General features: G+C 36.4%; 1 protein-coding gene across 3 annotated transcripts in view; it reads left to right on the forward strand.

The window, feature by feature from the left end:
• The window catches only part of gmds (GDP-mannose 4,6-dehydratase), a 449938-nt gene that overhangs the window by 372221 nt on the left and 58958 nt on the right, over positions 1 to 18759 (forward strand). For 2 of the 3 annotated variants that reach the window (XM_041245279.1, XM_041245277.1), the window contains 2 exons: positions 491 to 642; positions 3286 to 3382. In XM_041245279.1, the coding sequence (XP_041101213.1) occupies positions 491 to 642; positions 3286 to 3382 (249 nt within the window). The remainder of the gene's footprint in view (positions 1 to 490; positions 643 to 3285; positions 3383 to 18759) is intronic. The other variant, XM_041245280.1, reaches the window with a different exon arrangement.

Consider the following 18759-nt stretch of genomic DNA (forward strand, 5'->3'; position numbering starts at 1 on the left):
GCAGAGTGGTGAATGTATAGAATGGGTTACACAGCCATACTATTGAAGCCTAAGGTCCGAGTTAACAAAGCTTTGGAATGAATCATATACCAGGAACTGGACAAGCACTCATCGGCAGAACATTTTCTTGGTTTCTTTTTTATTTCTTTAAGTCTTTGTGCAGTATTTCAATGAAAAATAATTGATAACCTATGCAGTCAAAAACATATTTGTCATTTTAGTATAATGTCTCACTTTTGTATTTATTCACTTAATACTTGCAGACTAAACTAAGAGCTCTCTATGTATAATTTTGTATTTGGATCCGCAGTACAGCAACTCATGGTCTCACACTATGGGGTAAAACTGGCACTTACTTAACAGCATTCATAACACTGACTACTGTAGGTTGACTGATCTATTGTCATTTTGTCCCTGAGTACAAAGAAACAGGAAGTGTCCAGAGTGCACTCAGAGGTCTCAGGTTATGTTCTGTGGTTGCTGCCAATAGGCACAGCCCATCATGTGCTTTATTTCCCTGCAGGCTATGTGGCTGATGCTGCAGCAGGATGAGCCGGAAGACTTTGTTATAGCGACTGGAGAGGTCCATAGTGTCCGAGAGTTTGTGGAAAAGGCTTTCAAGCACGTTGGAAAAAACATTGTGTAAGTATGCTACAATGCATGGTGAGCTTGCCATTTATCTGACTCACGTTCCATTTTCAATTAGAAAGGGATTTGACTCATAATTGCATTGATGTATATTGGTCTTACAAATTCCTTTGATGCTGAGTAATGGCTTTGAAATTTGAAATGTCGACAAGTGTATATTGCTGCATTCCTAATAATTATGGTACAATAATTTGAGGAAAGCGTGACTGGCTTCTTGTACAGAATATCCGAAAAATCAATTTAAACTGTATGAACAGCTTATAAGTTCACAGATTTTTCTCCGACAATTTTCGTACTGAGGTTGTGAATTCATTCAGTGGTAAATGCTCTAGCAACATCCACACATTTTGAAAAACTTCTATTGCAAACAGAGTAATGTTTTAATTGAAGCTGAAATTACATTTTTCAATCTTATAGTAACCTTTAGGTTAAGGATTAGGTTAAAACTTTTGGGTCAATAGGGTATGGGTAGATTTTTAAGCATGAATGTGCTGGAGCATGTAGCTCAAGACTGATCACCAACATACTGCTATTTTATTTACACTACCATTGTTACTAATGGCAGTAGGTAGGTTATAAATAAAATTATATATATATATATATATATATATATATATATATATATATATATATATATATATATATATATATATATACACACACACACACACACACATACTGGTGTGTCTTTTATACTTTAAATTAAACAAATCCATTGAAATAGTTTTACTGTTTAATAGAGTGGATATAAATCTGCAGGGAAGTTTCTACACAATCTCCACTGGGTCTTACTGCAAGCACACTTGCATAAATAACTCCCTTTACTTTCTGTGGTATCCTGGTCTGGACCAGTTACACAGGAGTTAAAAGCACCTCAGTGATACACAAGGCTGATTCACATAGGGACTAATGAAATGGCGTTTGAAGTTGTTGACAGACTGTGATAGGAATAAGAACCCATTAACCCCAGTATGGCTCGGAGGGGTCTGATTTAATTTTTTAAGTACCCAATAATATTTTTTTATATTTGAGAGTTTTGAAAACACTATTTATTTTGACAAAGAGATATGATAATTATACCAATTGCTAGATTTTCTCACTTAAACTTAAAGGAACTTTTTTTTTTTAAAGTGAAATCGTTTCTAAAGAGTTTTTAATACCCTATGGCATTTCTTCCTTCCCCTCTTTACACTTTGCCCTGTTTGAATCTCCTTCATTGTCTTTTCTACCAAATGCTGTGTGGTAATCCACCTGGAATTCAAAAGCCAAACCTGTATAAAACACGCCTTTGATGTCTAATGCACACATAGACAAACAGATTAACTCTTAATGCCCTAAGGTCACCTTGATTTTGCAAAATGATTCCCTTTGCACAAAAGTCTTCTTCAGATCACAGATTCCCCATATTAAATAACAGTCATGTTTACTTTCTCATACCATTACATTATGTTGTCATTATCTTCAACAGCAGAAAACAATATAAAAATATTCTGACACATGTTTAAGTTTCAGGTATTTTGGTGTTATATATTTTAATTATTTCATAAACTGTATTTTTACTTTAATATACTGATAAATCCTTTTTTTTTCTTTAAAAGCCTTTCACACCACAACACTTCTTCAGAAAATACAGTTGTTTATTCACAGGTTCATAAGACCAGAGAGCAATATGGAGCTGTCTGTGCAATTTGTTTAAAAGAGTCACTAGAATGTGTACACTGCAAGTAAGCATTCTTTAGATAGAGATCAATTAAGTTCACAATCTTGGCATATCAATTATGGTCAAAGATTAGTCTCTGGTACAGTTAGGAGAAGAAATTGATGTAAAAAACATAACCAATGTGCAAATGGTATTGTTTTACATTTCAGCACTGACTTGACCTCATAATTTTACTACATCTATTAAATATGTGAATATTAGTTACACACATTTTAAGACCACATAATAATGATAATGCCAGTGCATGGGCATGTGTAACATAGATAAGGTATTGCCATTCCACCCTTGACTATTGTGCTGCATAGCAGCTGGAAAAATGTACTCATTGCTCCCTATATCGGTTCGTTAATTATCTTGATTTTAGGCAAATAGTGGTTGAGGATATATGTACGGTAATCCCATGTGCTGATAGAAAAGCTCAGAGCACTAACTGTTATAATTTGTACTGATATAATTGATAAAGTTTACACAATACTTTTCCTTTGTGTGTACATGACTAGCTAAAGTGTGGCATAATAACAATAGCTAATCTTTGATGAAAAAAGGAGGACCGGTTTTATTATCGCTCTGCTTTACCCATAGTATAAAAGGATAAAAAAATGCTATTGAAGATATTAAATAAGCTTATTTTAAACTTAATTAATGAACGTTTTTTCAAGCAGATAAATGGCTATGAGATTTATTAACCTGCAAGTCACTGTAAAGAATATGATGTGCAGCCAGCAATACTTTGCTGTCTTCAGACTGTAAGATATGTTATTTTGTCTTTTGAGGGATTTAGTTTAAGGTAAAAATATGTTATTCTGAAAAAGTTCAAAAAATACTCCTGACAACTGAAATTTAAATTTGTATCTAAGTTCTAACATCGTGATAAACTTAGACAGGGATTATTGATTTGCTGTTTTCCCTCTTTCTAGGTGGGAAGGTAAAAATGAGAATGAAGTTGGCCGTTGCATTGAAACAGGAGTGATTCATGTGAGGGTTGATCTCAAGTACTACAGGCCCACTGAAGTGGTAAGTCAAAGACTACCTGTGAAATTAATGATGACTTAACAAACCACTCACCCGGTTAATTGTTGCATTTGGCCCGTTGTCTGTGAAAGTGGTCTAATTAAACTCCTGCTGCTGAGTCCGACAGTTTCACAGACAGTATGGGTAACCAATTATGTATCCATGACAACTGGACAGTAGTTTTTTACTCAGCAATAGCTAACAGTGGAGACGTCAGCTTAATGTTTTACTTTGGCCACAAATCTGAATACCATTTGGTAATTAACTTCTCCCCTCGTAAAGCCACGAAGTTGAGGATAAGTTTTGCATTTTGAATAAATACATTTTAATGTGAGAAGAAATAAAAAAAAAAAAAAAAAAAGTGAGACACAAAATAAATTATGTGATGTCCTGCACTTAAAGATGCAAGGTGATGATTTTGATCTAAATTAATCCTTGCACCTGCAGCAATGCACCTTGTAAGGACAAAAAGGTTATCAGAGGTGTTGGTGATTTAGTCACCCCTTTGCAATTTTAAATCAATTGGTTCCTGCAGCACTGTAGTTAACTGATTACTATTACCTCTGAACAATGTATGTGAAAAAAATAAACATAAATAAATTTTTAGTCTAGCCAATTAATATCTGCGGCATTGGTGTTGCCATAGAAAACTGACCACCAAACATGGGGACTAATTTTCACAGGAAAGGGCCACATACCTTCAAAGGCTTTGTTCAAAAATCTCAACAACCTTACTATGAAAAGAAGAATCCCACCCATTTGAGCTGGGGAGGTTATGTTTACAAGTGGGGGGATAAAGTGCTTTCTTGGAGTGATAACCTTGTCAGTAGGAAACCCTGAAGTGCAACCAGTGTTAGTGCTGATGGGGACTGAACTCATATTGCTAATACAGTACTGTACTTAATGCCGCACTTACAGACCAGTTAGGTTAAGGTTAATATCCTAAGGTAAAGCCCAGGGCCCCAGTTGCTCTCAAATCAGTCATTAACTGCAGTAAAAACAATTTGGAGTTTATTGTTGGTATTATCACCTGTTTATTTACATGTCCAGCTCCAGACAGCATGCAACACCCACTTCCTGTGACACTCACTATTAACCTGTCAGCTGCTCTTTGAGGTGGTCTCATGCACAGCTGTAAGTTTGAGAAAGCAATTGTGTTTACAGGCAATTTACAATTTCAGGCTAATAAGTTTGTTTCAGACTACTTTCTGAATAAAAATAGCAGATATTGATTCCTGTCTATGTCATTATTAAGACTTATTGACTCAAATCATTTACATATCATTAATTAAGCTCAAAGCAGTGGCCATGTGAATGAAACTGATATCACACAAAAAGCTGACACTATTTTATTCATCCCTTAAAATGTGCCTGCACCTTTGCACTTGCTTGAAAATATGGCATACAATGTGCATTCAACATTCAACACCTACCTTGTAAAATGACCTTTAGTCAACCAAAATGACTTAGTCATTTAAAGTTATAAGTCAGGCCACAAATGGCAATAATATCAGGAAACAAAGAAATTACTACTGCCATTTCCCTACTGAATTCTTTCAATTCACATATCACCTGTTTACTTCAAGAGTAAGTACCGGGGTTCCAAAAAAAATAGGGTTATACTTCCCCACGTGTTTCTACAACTGTTTAAATAACATACCTGTCATTTTTCTTTTCATTGTTAACATCCTGAAAACGCTATACACTTATAACGTTAAAATCTGTTTTAAGCTCTTTTCCAAATGTCTGCTCTAGTACACTGAGATTTCAGATGTTCTCTAAATCACTGCAGGAAGAGTGATTTAAATAAATAAATAAAAACATATTTCTCTGGCTTTTCTGTTCCATACCACATCAGTGTTCGCTGTTGCTGTGTTACCTGTTTGACAGTGTGAGCAATACTCCTTACACTATCAGTGCACTAGAGTGGACATTTCAAAAGAGCTTTGAAACAGACTTTAATGTTATAAGTGTAAAAAGTTGACAATGAAAAGAAAAATGACAGGTATGTTATTTAAACAGTTGAAGTAGCATGTGGGGATGTGGAACACTGCCTTTTTTGGAAACCTACTACTTACTCTTTAAGGAGGTTCTTTTATTGTCAAGTACACCTTTCTGTCTACCTGGACAGAGATGATGAGGACATTTTACACACTGTGATAAAGGTGAGGATAAGGGGCTCTGCATTTGTAAAGAGATCAAGTTTATCAAACAACAGATTGAGGAATAGAAAAAAATAAAAAACGACTTTGATCTATAGCTATCTTGATCCTAGATTCAGTTTCTGTGTGTTCAGGGATTTAACAGTTTTTTTGGCTCTCTGAACTGTAAACATTAGAAAAGTGTCAGGGATTAGAGAAAGTTTAGGTGATTGATGTGACCAGGTCTGTTCTGTGGGACCCTGTTGGTATCTAGGCAACAAATCCCCACCCGCACCCTTTTTTATGTCAAGTCATGTCACCACAAACAGCCTGGGGTGGCACCCTGGGCCCATGCAAGAGAAAGTTGGCAGCATTGGATAACTCTGTGTGCTCTAAAAAATAGTATAAACAGTTTTAATTTTACAATCTAAAAGTGTAGGCCCCATAAGTTTGTTGCCTGTGTCACTATGTTCCTGTTCTTGCAGGGGTTTTTTTTTTTTTTATCACTGAAATGGACAGTGATTATTATTATTATTATAATTATTATTATTATTAAAAAAATAAAATAAACATTTTATAGGCCACTAATATGTGATTAATGTGGACACACGTGACGTATCAAAAGGGAAACAGTTATCTGCCTGTATGCCTGGCCTACAGATTTGTGAGATAAAAAAAAAAAAATTATAGTAATAATAAAATGGTGAATACGTGCGTATGTGGAGGTTGCACGAACTCCAACCTCTCAGGGCATCGGGTGCATATCTTTCAAGAGAAAAAGAGTGCCTTACCGCTCCTGGTGCGGTTTGTACAAGTCAAAAGAGGGGACTTCACCGCCGTTCATCACAAAGTAGTTAGGCAAAGTTTGTCACTAATAGACCTCCCGCGACTCATACATATATTATATATATATATATATATATATATATATATATATATATAAATAATATATATATATTTATATATAAGGCAGGTATACCCGTATTAGCCCAGATATAAGGCAAGGTTTTCTGTTTGGTTTTTTTTGTAATGAAAATAAGATTTGAAAAATACAACTCGCCTTCAAGTCAAAGCTGTTGCGAAAGTGCGTATTGAGTACAGTATACTGTAATCAAAATGGATAAAACTAGCTAAAGTGGATATCAAGTGGATAAGAGAGGATTGCAAATGGGTCAAGTATCAAAAGGATTACAAACAAGTTATGATGCATTTGTAACACGGTAACTGCTTGTTCATCCAGAGAAATTTGTGTCACCTTAAACAACACAGGCCAGGACCAAACAACTGCTATTGAATGCCCACTCAGAGGAAATCGTTTAGTGGTCTGAGGGTTGTCTGTGTTTCTTAATTTCCTTGCTTACCTAACAAGTAAGTAAGTTACAATATTTCAGTTACATTACTATTTTTGACAGAAACCTACGGTCGTAATATCAGCACTCACTTTTAAAATTATATAGAGACTTTAATTATTGTGTGTGTATCATCAGGATACAAGACATGTAAATAGTTGTTATGGCATGCTGGATTATAAACACCTATATGGACTTTACTGCATCAGAAAATTTGTACCACTTACGTAACGGTGAGTAAAGAAACGTTTATTTTTTATATGCATTGCTAAAGTTGTATTATCTGCTTCATATAATGCCATCTTATCAATCTACGTCTCCTGTACATTGTTGTAATGTTTGTAATTTATCGTCTTTTAAAAGTGTGATTCCGCTGCCTCGCCAGCGGTTAAAAAATGTATGGTTGTGGTGCCTGTTCCCTAAAATTATTTGGGTCTTCGATGTTTTCAGCAGCAGTCGTCATGTGTTTTTCTTTTAATGCGGAACTTCCAGTTTTATTTCGGCCCGCACAATTTTTGAGTGGGTGTGGCCATACAACACACAAAATCCGTCATATCATCATATATTTATTGTTTATTAATATTTTTTAACCACGTAAAAACTATTTTATCTCTACTGATGCAATCTATACAGAAATGTGTTGGTGTGTTTGACCTGCAAGATACATGTTAAAATGAGGGGTATGTATACCCAAATATAGATCTAATGCAGTGTAAATGTATTTCTAAATAAAATAAAAGATCGCTACTATGGGTACAAAATCCCTTCTCTGAGCTTAGTACAGTTACACTAATACCCACACAATTTTATAAGTCAAGAAAGGGATTTTTTCTAGTAAAGAGGCACACCCCATGTGTTCCTTTGTGTCATCTTCTAACTCTTTGTCAGTTTTTTTATTGTTACTGTCGTTTTTTTGTTTAATGTTAATGAGCTTCACACATCCTTTTCCTCAACATGTTACAAAAGTATTTGCTTCGGGGAGAGTGAATGATTTGAGGTATAATTGTTGCTTCATTCAGGAGGATCAGCCTTATTAACGGACAGTACTGATGTGCAACTTTAAGAACAATGTCAGTATTCTGACCTTGGGCCAACAAAAAGACAAATTATGTGTTAAAAGGCAGCATACCTTTCGCCTTCTCCTATGCTTTACAATCTGCATTACAGTGATTTCAATAAGTTAATATTTTCTTTGTCGTGTTTTTTTTTTTTTTTTTTTTTTTTTTTTTTCACAAGAGAAATAATTTCACAGTTTGAGCAGCCAGATCTTGAGCTACATGAGATTACGTTTCTTATAATGTAATAAAGACAGCACTATATGGCGTAAAAACTATGGAGTTTCATTATAGGTTTTGGGAAAGTATAGCATTTTAGCAATACATGTACATGCTTCAGGTAAGACACAACCCATATTTATAGAGTAAGACTTACCTGTCCACCTTACAAACTACTACTGTACCCAACTCATGGGTGACTTTTCGTGTTATATATATATATATATATATATATATATATATATAATATATATATATATAAATATATAGCAGCTCTGGAAAAAATTAAGAGACCACTGCAAAATGATCAGTTTCTCTGGTTTTACTATTTAAAGGTATGTGTTTGGATAAAATGAACATTTTTGTTTTATTTTATAAACTACTGACAACATTTTTCCCAAATTCCAAATAAAAATATTGTCATTTAGAGCATTTATTTGTAGAAAATAACAAATGGTCAAAATAGCAAAAAAGATGCAGTGTTGTTGTCAGACCTCGAATAATGCAAAGAAAATAAGTTCAGATTCATTTTTAAACAACACAATACTAATGTTTTAACTTAGGAAGAGTTCAGAAATCAATATTTGGTGGAATAACCCTGGTTTTCAAGCACAGCTTTCATGCGTCTTGGCATGCTCTCCACCAGTCTTTCACATTGATGTTGGGTGACTTTATGCCACTCCTGGCGCAAAAATTCAAGCAGCTCGGCTTTGTTTGATGGCTTGTGACCATCCATCTTCCTCTTGATCACATTCCAGAGGTTTTCAATGGGGTTCAGGTCTGGAGATTGGGCTGGCCATGACAGGGTCTTGATCTGGTGGTCCTCCATCCACACCTTGATTGACCTGGCTGTGTGGCATGGAGCATTGTCCTGCTGGAAAAACCAATCCTCAGAGTTGGGGAACATTGTTAGAGCAGAAGGAAGCAAGTTTTCTTCCAGGACAACCTTGTACTTGACTTGATTCATGCGTCCTTCACAAAGACAAATCTGCCCGATTCCAGCCTTGCTGAAGCACCCCCAGATGAGTCCAATTTTCAGCTTTGCCCAACACCTGGTCATCTAATGGTTAGACGGAGACCTGGAGAGGCCTACAAGCCACAGTGTCTCGCACCCACTGTGAAATGTGGTGGAGGATCGGTGATGATCTAGGGGTGCTTCAGCAAGGCTGGAATCAGGCAGCTTTGGCATGAATCAAGCCAAGTACAAGGTTGTCCTGGAAGAAAACTTGCTTCCTTCTGCTCTGACAATGTTCCCCAACTCTGAGGATTGGTTTTCCAGCAGGACAATGCTCCATGCCACACAGCCAGGTCAATCAAGGTGTGGATGGAGGACCACCAGATCAAGACCCTGTCATGGCCAGCCCAATCTCCAGACCTGAACCCCATTGAAAACCTCTGGAATGTGATCAAGAGGAAGATGGATGGTCACAAGCCATCAAACAAAGCCGAGCTGCTTGAATTTTTGCGCTAGGAGTGGCATAAAGTCACCCAACATCAATGTGAAAGACTGGTGGAGAGCATGCCAAGATGCATGAAAGCTGTGCTTGAAAACCACGGTTATTCCACCAAATATTGATTTCTGAACTCTTCCTAAGTTAAAACATTAGTATTGTGTTGTTTAAAAATGAATCTGAACTTATTTTCTTTGCATTATTCGAGGTCTGACAACACTGCATCTTTTTTGTTATTTTGACCAGTTGTCATTTTCTGCAAATAAATGCTCTAAATGACAATATTTTTATTTGGAATTTGGGAGAAATGTTGTCAGTAGTTTATAGAATAAAACAAAAATGTTCATTTTACCCAAACACATACCTATAAATAGTAAAACCAGAGAAACTGATAATTTTGCAGTGGTTTCTTAATTTTTTTCAGAGCTGTGTATATATATATATATATATATATTGAGAGGCAAAGTTAAATGACAACGCCTTACCATTCAACGAAAGAGCAAGCTCTGTAGTCGAGACGTTAGGACGTGTCTTCTGCTCACATCTGTATTATTAACTCAGCAGCAGCTAGGAAGAGATTCATTACAAGCCCATGAGAAAACCAGTTTTGCTTATTAGAAGGAAAACGTGGGTGTCCCTGTTTGGCTAAGTGATGCTTGACTGTGGAGGTCATGCTCTTCCTAGCACTGCAATTATAACCTGGTACGTTATTAGTGTCTACGATTTATTACCAGTCTGTCTCCAATAAGAATGTTAAATATGACATGCCACCCCTACTACTCAGCCTCTGCAGTCTTATTTTGCAATCTGCTTGCTTTAGGCAATAAAGACAAAAATAGGCTAATTCAGTGAAAAGTAGCTGCAATGACAGATGCAGAGACTGTAATTGGTGGTTATGCAGCTAGTAGGTGAGACATATAATAATACATGGCTGACAGTTTAATTAATTCATTAAATATAACGTAATACAAGAAAGAAGGGCAACCTGAACAAAGTATTATAAAAAATAGTTGTGATTAATAATTACAATTTTTGTAATATTTTGTTTCAGGATACCATTCTTACTTGTATTATGTTTCATTTGGTAGTAAGCAATAAAGTACGACAGGGTGTGTGATATACTCTAATATCACCAAGCACCGGGTGCGTTGCAAGTCATGAGGCGAAGCCAAGTGGCTTCAACCACCCCGGCCGTGGTGATATTAGAGTATATCACACACCGTCAAGTGCCCTATTACACTTATAAAATGAGTTAACTAACTACATTGAAAAAAAAAAGTTAAAAGGTTTAATTGACAAAAAAGTATTTTTTATTAAATATCCTTCCACCTAAATCTGAGCTAAGAAAAAATAGTTCCATATAAAAATTAAAAAAAAAAAAAAGTGATTTATGGATGTTGAAATGAACATTGCCATTGAAAGTGCATTGTTATACTTCTTGTAATTCTTGGTTTGTTCATTATATTTTAAAGTAAAATATTACGGTCTATTTTCATCATGGCACAGCACAAATGAGTCTGCCTTTAATCACGCAGACCGTTCTTCACAAAACCTGAAACAGTATCAGGTGACAGTGATGTTTTTTTTTTTTTGTTTAGATTTTTAGTTTTTTAAATCGTCTTTTGTTATTGCGGATAAATAACAGGAGGCATCCATGCCAAATTTGTGCTATAGCTTCACAGTGGCGAGAAACATGTTATTTGCATGGTTACTTATTATTACCCGGTTACTTTTAAAACTGATTTTGTAGTTTACTGCTGTGCAATTTGAAGAACTCAAGGCCAGTGTTAAGAAAAAAATTAAAATAATGCTGGACACAGCAGAAGAGATGATATCATTGTATCTTGCCACGTTTAAAAGGAATCGGCGAGATGCATTTTTTTATATTTTGCATCCGATCGCACAGCTGAGCAGGGGGTGGGTCCAGTGGCAGCAGACAGGCAGGCAGACTGACCAGAGAAGAACGGACAGACCAGGAGCATCGGCAACCAAACATCCGTTTAACCACCAAAGGCTCTTTTAAGAGTGACCCAAATCTTTTGTAAAAAGCTGAAAGTTTTTTTAAAACTGTTTATTTTCAAAAAGGAATACGGAAATGCTGAAGTTCAGGGAGAAGGAGCAGAGTGATCAGAATGGCAAGTTTTGAATTGATTTGAATACTTTTGCTTTTTTCACTACTATAATTAATCAGCTTTCGTAAAAGGTCAACATTTACATAAATCTCATCAGTCATGTTTATTGCGATAAATTCTAACATGTCTACCTTTTTTTGTCTTCAAAATTCTAGTGGTGTATGGATATCTCCCAGTGATTTGCCCGTTTTTGAAAAGATGTGCCGACCCATGGTGATGTGCTGTAATATCAACACCCCCTTATGACCTATTTTGACCAATTAGGATAGAGCATTTAAAGTACCCATTTTATAATTACTAATTATTAAATGAAACATAATACAAGAAGTAGTCATTTAAAACATTTGATTATTAAAAAAAAAAAAAAAAAAAAAAAAAAAAAAAAGTAATTTCTTAACCTGCCTCGCTGACCAAACTAAAATGAGAAACCGGGTCAGCAATAACAGATACATACAAGTGAAAGTCCCAGTAAAACAATACAGATAACTTGGTTATCAGGTAACTTACTTATAACACATATTTATATCAAAATCCATGAACCTTCTGTAATTTAATATCAGCCACTTTTCTCTTGTGGAATGAAACATCATCAATAAGGTTATTTAAACGGTATTTAAACACTTGCATAACTTCTTTCTCTGACAAGTATTTATAGTGAAGGGTTCTGACACTATGCTGGGCTTCCTGTATGTTTTTGTTCACGGTGCTGCTTAGCATGCATTATGGGAGGTTTACCAGGAGGGCGGGTCTCGAGGTTCTCCTGGACTACAGATCCCACAGTGAGAGCAGCTTCAGTGGTTGGCTGATGCCAACCACTGAAATGCGGAAGTAGCGTTTATGATGAGTGACCAAAAAGAAGACATGAAGTTTTATAGTATAATAATCAATTGAAATTGTGGAGTTTATTAATTGTTCAAAGTCAATTTCGGTGTTTAATTTAATAATCGAAAAATTAACTGTATTTTAGATTAATTGCTCATCGCTAATGGTTTTATATTTATTTACACAGAATTATACAGAAAAAATAATTTGCTGAAAAAGCATTTGCTGTTAAATTGTTTGAATCAACTGCTCAATCACACCTGAGTCTGTCTATTATTCACCTCACTGCATTTCAAATTAAACTATATATTTTCTTATGTTTTCTTTTAAAAGGGTATTACAATATGTTTTATAATTTGAAAATAACCAAATAAAATAAAGTTTCACTGAATAACGGTTATATGTTCTTTAATTGTAAACAGTATCTTTTAAAATAAATGTGGTAATTTAAATAAAACGGCAGCTATCCACTTTGCAACAACAGTGGTTATACAGGGTGTTTACCACTGAAAGTAGCCCCCGTAAGCAGTACAAGTATTACAAAGTACAAATAAATAATCACTGACATGTACAGGAATCTTCATTATTACACACTTGGGGGGGGGGGGGAAATACTAAGGGGACTACTTTCACTCTGACCAGTGGGTGACTGTCAAAACTGACGGGTGTCTGTTAGGCACTGTACATTGCTTTTAAGGACTTAAACTGGGGGGGGGGGGGGGGGAGGGGGGTGGGGGTGGGGGGGGGGGGGAAAGGAGTACTCTGTCGATGCTGACGGGTTTCATTTGTTGTTCTGTTTTTGCTGCCTGTAGCAAAAGAACTGTTAGAAAGTGTATTTTGAGAAGGGAAGGCGTGTTTACAGTACAGAGGTGATAAAGCAGACTAGATGCATTCTGTGATACTGGAACTAACAGATACAAGCAACAGTCTTTCTATCCAGTGAACTGTTAGAAAGTAAAAAAAAAACTAAAAAAAAAAAAAAACTTCCCAGTCATAAGTCCTTCACTTTTAGTGCTTTGCTCCATAATACAATTCCGTGACAAACTAACGGGGACTGCACTTACAGTGTTGCATGCACTTGAGTATATTAAAATAGTGCAGCCGGAAATTAATTACGGTATGCTGATAGGGATTAACAATATTTAGATATTGTATGTAACATCATGTAATCAAAGAAACTACCATATGATTTTTCAAAAGTCTACAGGAAGCCATAAAGTTGTACAGTAGTATTTAAGGCATGTTGGTTTCAAAGTGTCACATTTTTAAATACCACAGTTTTTTTGTTAAGTATGGAAAACCTACAAAGAAGTATACAATTCAATATGTTAATGTAGCATTATTCCACAGGCTTCATTTGACTGCGTGAATCAGAATGATAAAGTGATATAGGGAGATGCAAAACTTTTGGTCATAGCTGTATTGCTTATTCACTGTATTCTAATGGGTACATTACAACTGTACATGCAATATTAGCAAAGTACAATAAACGTAGTCTTGATTTGCAATGCTCTGTACTGTATAGCGACATGTATTTATATATTTGACCCATAATATTAATTTTGTAGTTAGCAAAAAGGCTATAATCTTTTCCTGCTCTACATCGAACAAGTTAAAAGTGTCAGAGCCTTCCCATCTCACAAAACTCCATCAACTTTGTATATTACTAACGGATGGTCAAAATTTGGTATTTAAAAAAAAACAAAAAAAACCAAAAACGAAAACATGCTTTTGGGATATTAATTTGTTAAGTTTGTTCATATAATGATGTTTTCGCTCATGAGTAATGAATGCATTTGTACTGTGGGCTAGGTTTTGACTTGCACATGTTGTTTTTTTTTATTTTTTATAGAAACGTTTTTGTACTGACTTTTGCGCTTGATAACATTAATTTAAAAATCCAGTTGATGTCTGTGATTAATACATTTTAATATGTTTTTTGACTAATTGGAACCTATTAATATGTTTCAATATTAACTAAATCGAGTCATTAATCAAATGGATTCATCTTGTTACACAATTGATTTATTAATGTCTGGATATACTGTTATTTGATTGATTACTGTCTTGTTCACAGTCATCATAAAATAACGCTAGAATATGTTTTGTTGAAAAATAATACACTTTTGACCGATTCAAATTTTGCTGCTGATGTGTTAATTTTCAAAAGGTTTTCTTTAGTTTCTGCTGCAGGGCGGGGTCTACTTCAGTCTTGCACCAGGGCCCAGTAAATCGTAGCGTTGGCACTGGGTGGGGAGTGGGGCTAAGATTGCAAAACACTTTGTGTGAATTGGTGAAGAAAAACTAATCATGTGTATTATACATAAACCTGTGTCAGTGTTTAAGCAAGTTTACAAATATAGTCAGTTTTCAATTTTTATGCTCTATAATAGAATATACAGGCTTTCTAGCTATAAATATATTCTCAAAAAGGAAGGAAATTCTTTGCAAAAAAATCTTTGTTAATGCATCTGCTATGAGCAGTGGATGGGGCAAGGCAACACAAGCAAGCACAGACAGTCATCATCAGTTAAGATGAACAACATACATCTCTCTGTAGATAACACAAGAGACATCCCTCATCATGGTCCAAACATCACACTGTACCTCTATGAATTTCACTGCCATGATCAGTGTCTAGTGTGGCATCCACATGTTTGATATGCTTCAGATTGTTGGGTGGAGGGTGGGGAACTGCTTGGGGGGAAGTGTATATGTATGTGTCACAAAGACGGCTGTAGTGGGGAACACCCAACAACCCAGAGTGAGTAAAACGTGCATCTATATATACTGTTTTGCTGGGATTCAATTACCAATTAATTATTCACTTGAATCCCAGCACGTGAATTAATTATGTGCAAACTCGTGCTCACATATTAAATACTTTAAATGCACGTGAAGTGATGTACAATCCCATGCCTAAATACAATTATACATTTTTAAACACATGTGAAACACAGACCTGTTTATAGCCCGTGTACCAATGCCTATACACCAACATTTAACACACCACACGCAACATATACAGAAAATACACACAGGGGCGGGCACTTTGTCACAGTATGGTAAATCATGAGACACAGTTTCATGACAGAATGATTACCAATAGTGCTGTAATGAGAATCTGTGTCCTAGCATAACTTTCTGTTGTATGGAATGTTCAATGGCGTAATACAGTCTTTTGCAAGGAAGGAAGGGGTGATGGGCCGGCATTAGCATTCATAGTAACATGGATAGGGGAAATGAGAGCACTTTAAGAGCAAGACACCCATGCGACAGATGTATGACACAATGATATTGTCACCTGCAAAAATGGAAGTGTATGAGGTACACTGTTATGAAACTGTGTTTACATGGGCGGGTGGAATGTGCTGTGCCATGTCAGTTTGAGAGGGCAGCACCAACAGCATGGATCAACCAAGAGTTTTCAGTGTCATCCTGGATGAGCAACAGAATACAGTTTAATGGGAGGGACAGCCTCACCGTCACAGTTGGGCTGTATACATTGTGCTGTAAAACCAGTATGTTCTGTATTCTCCAGTGTTTTAGGACTATGTTGGCAGATAGCACACGCACACACACACATGTTCTGTAAATATCCATCCTGATGCAGTGCGGATGTTTGTCTCTTGTGTTAGCTGCAGAAAGTTGTATGTTGTTTGTCTTAACTGATGATGGCTGTCTGTGGTTGCTTGTGTTTTCTTGCCCCTTCCACTGCTCATATGTAGACACACACACACACACATACACATACAGTACACCCTCGCTATAATGAACCTGTTGGGGTCCAAGCCTTTTGTTAATTATATTGAGGGGTATGCTATAGCAAAAGGACAATCAAAATGAATGATAAGCTATTGGAGTAAGTTAATGAAATGATATTGTGAATAAAAGTAGAATTACAAGTACCTGTCCATTTCATGTTTGCAGTATTGTGCCTTCGCTTTATCCAATTTGTTAAATAATTAAAATGCAGTATAAAAGCAAAAATCCCAAATTGAAGGTGAACTTTTATTCAAAATCAATCTGACATGAATTGTTTCAAAGTGCAACAAATCTTAATCCAATATGTAAGAATCCCAAACAACTTTTATTCCAAATCAACTGACATGGAAAGTTTGACAAGTTAACCAGATCCTCAAGTTTTTTTTTTTTTTTTTTTTTTGTTAATCAATTTTGCTTTGCCGCATGGTTGCTAAACAAGCCAAAAAAACAGAGTGCTTTTTGACAGCCGATATTCACCACAGAGATATGCTTGCATTACTTCTTTTTTTTCAAATAATCAGCATAGTTTCTAGCTTTGTTACAACATAAAATTATTTTTGTTTTGGAGGCAGTTACACAGCACGCTCTTCTTATTAAGACAAAAGAGTGGACTTCACTGGGGAAGGTGGCATGATCCCGTGAGTACACACCGGGATGTTTACTGTGTGTATATTGTAACAGCAGTCCTTAACACTATAAGAATGAGCCTTCAGTCGATTCAGTTCCAAACTCAATATTTATTACACTAATAAATTGTCAAAGACAATCTGCCAATTGTTAACTAACAATTAACAGGTCGCTGCGGGCCACGGCCTACGCAGCTAAAACTAATTCGTTTTTAAAACGAATCTCAGGGTGGAACTATTCTGTCTCTGTTTATTTGCTTCTCTCTGCTTCACAACAACAACAACAATAAAACAATAAAAACAAACACACTCCCCCTGTCACTGGTCTTTAGCCCCAGTTAGTCCCGCCTCGTCCCACTCCACGGCCAATCACCAGCAGCTCCTGTGGTCCATGCCATAGCCCCTCCTACTGCAAGTGTTCCTGCACTTCACAGACCTTGTATATGTTAAAATATTATCTTTTTTAGTTTTTTAAAAAAAATTTATTTGGGGTCCAGGGGTCAGATTCGTTATAGCCGAAGGTTCGTTATAATGAAGGGCGTTATAGCAAGGGTGTACTCTGTGTGTGTATCTCTCTCTCTCTCTCTCTCTCTCTCTCTCTCTCTCTCTCTCTCTCTCTATATATATATATATATATATATATATATATATATATATATATATATATATATATATATATATATATAGTACTGTGCAAAAGTTTTAGGCAGGTGTGAAAAAATGCTGTAAAGTAAGAATGCTTTCAAAAATAGACATGTTAATAGTTTATATTTATCAATTAACAAAATGCAAAGTGAGTGAACAGAAGAAAAATCTACATCAAATCAATATTTGGTGTGACCACCCTTTGCCTTCAAAACACTATCATTTCTTCTAGGTAGACTTGCACACAGTTTTTGAAGGAACTTGGCAGGTAGGTTGGCCCAAACATCTTGGAGAACTAACCACAGTTCTTCTGTGGATTTAGGCAGCCTCAGTTGCTTCTCTCTCTTCATGTAATCCCAGACAGACTCGATGATGTTCAGATCATGGCTCTGTGGGGGCCATACCATCACTTCCAGGACTCCTTGTTCTTCTTTACGCTGAAGATAGTTCTTAATGACTTTCGCTGTATGTTTGGGGTCGTTGTCATGCTGCAGAATAAATTTGGGGCCAATCAGATGCCTCCCTGATGGTATTGCATGATGGATAAGTATCTGCCTGTACTTCTCAGCATTGAGGAGACCATTAATTCTGACCAAATCCCCAACTCCATTTGCAGAAATGCAGCCCCAAACTTGCAAGGAACCTCCACCATGCTTCACTGTTGCATGCAGACACTCATTCGTGTACCGCTCTCCAGCCCTTCGGTGAACAAACTGCCTTCTGCTACAGCCAAATATTTCAAATTTTGACTCATCAGTCCAGAGCACCTGCTGCCATTTTTCTGCACCCCAGTTCCTGTGTTTTCATGCATAGTTGAGTCGCTTGGCCTTGTTTCCACGTCGGAGGTATGGCTTTTTGGCCGCAAGTCTTCCATGAAGGCCACTTCTGACCAGACTTCTCCGGACAGTAGATGGGTGTACCAGGGTCCCACTGTTTTCTGCCAATTCTGAGCTGATGGCACTGCTGGACATCTTCCAATTGCGAAGGGAAGTAAGCATGATGTGTCTTTCATCTGCTGCAGTAAGTTTCCTTGGCCGACCACTGCGTCTACGGTCCTCAACGTTGCCTGTTTCTTTGTGCTTCTTCAAAAGAGCTTGGACAGCACATCTGGAAACCCCTGTCTGCCTTGAAATTTCTGTCTGGGAGAGACCTTGCTGATGCAGTATAACTACCTT

This window comes from Polyodon spathula, chromosome 3 (genome assembly GCF_017654505.1).
Source record: "Polyodon spathula isolate WHYD16114869_AA chromosome 3, ASM1765450v1, whole genome shotgun sequence".
Classification (NCBI taxonomy): Eukaryota; Metazoa; Chordata; class Actinopteri; order Acipenseriformes; family Polyodontidae; genus Polyodon; species Polyodon spathula.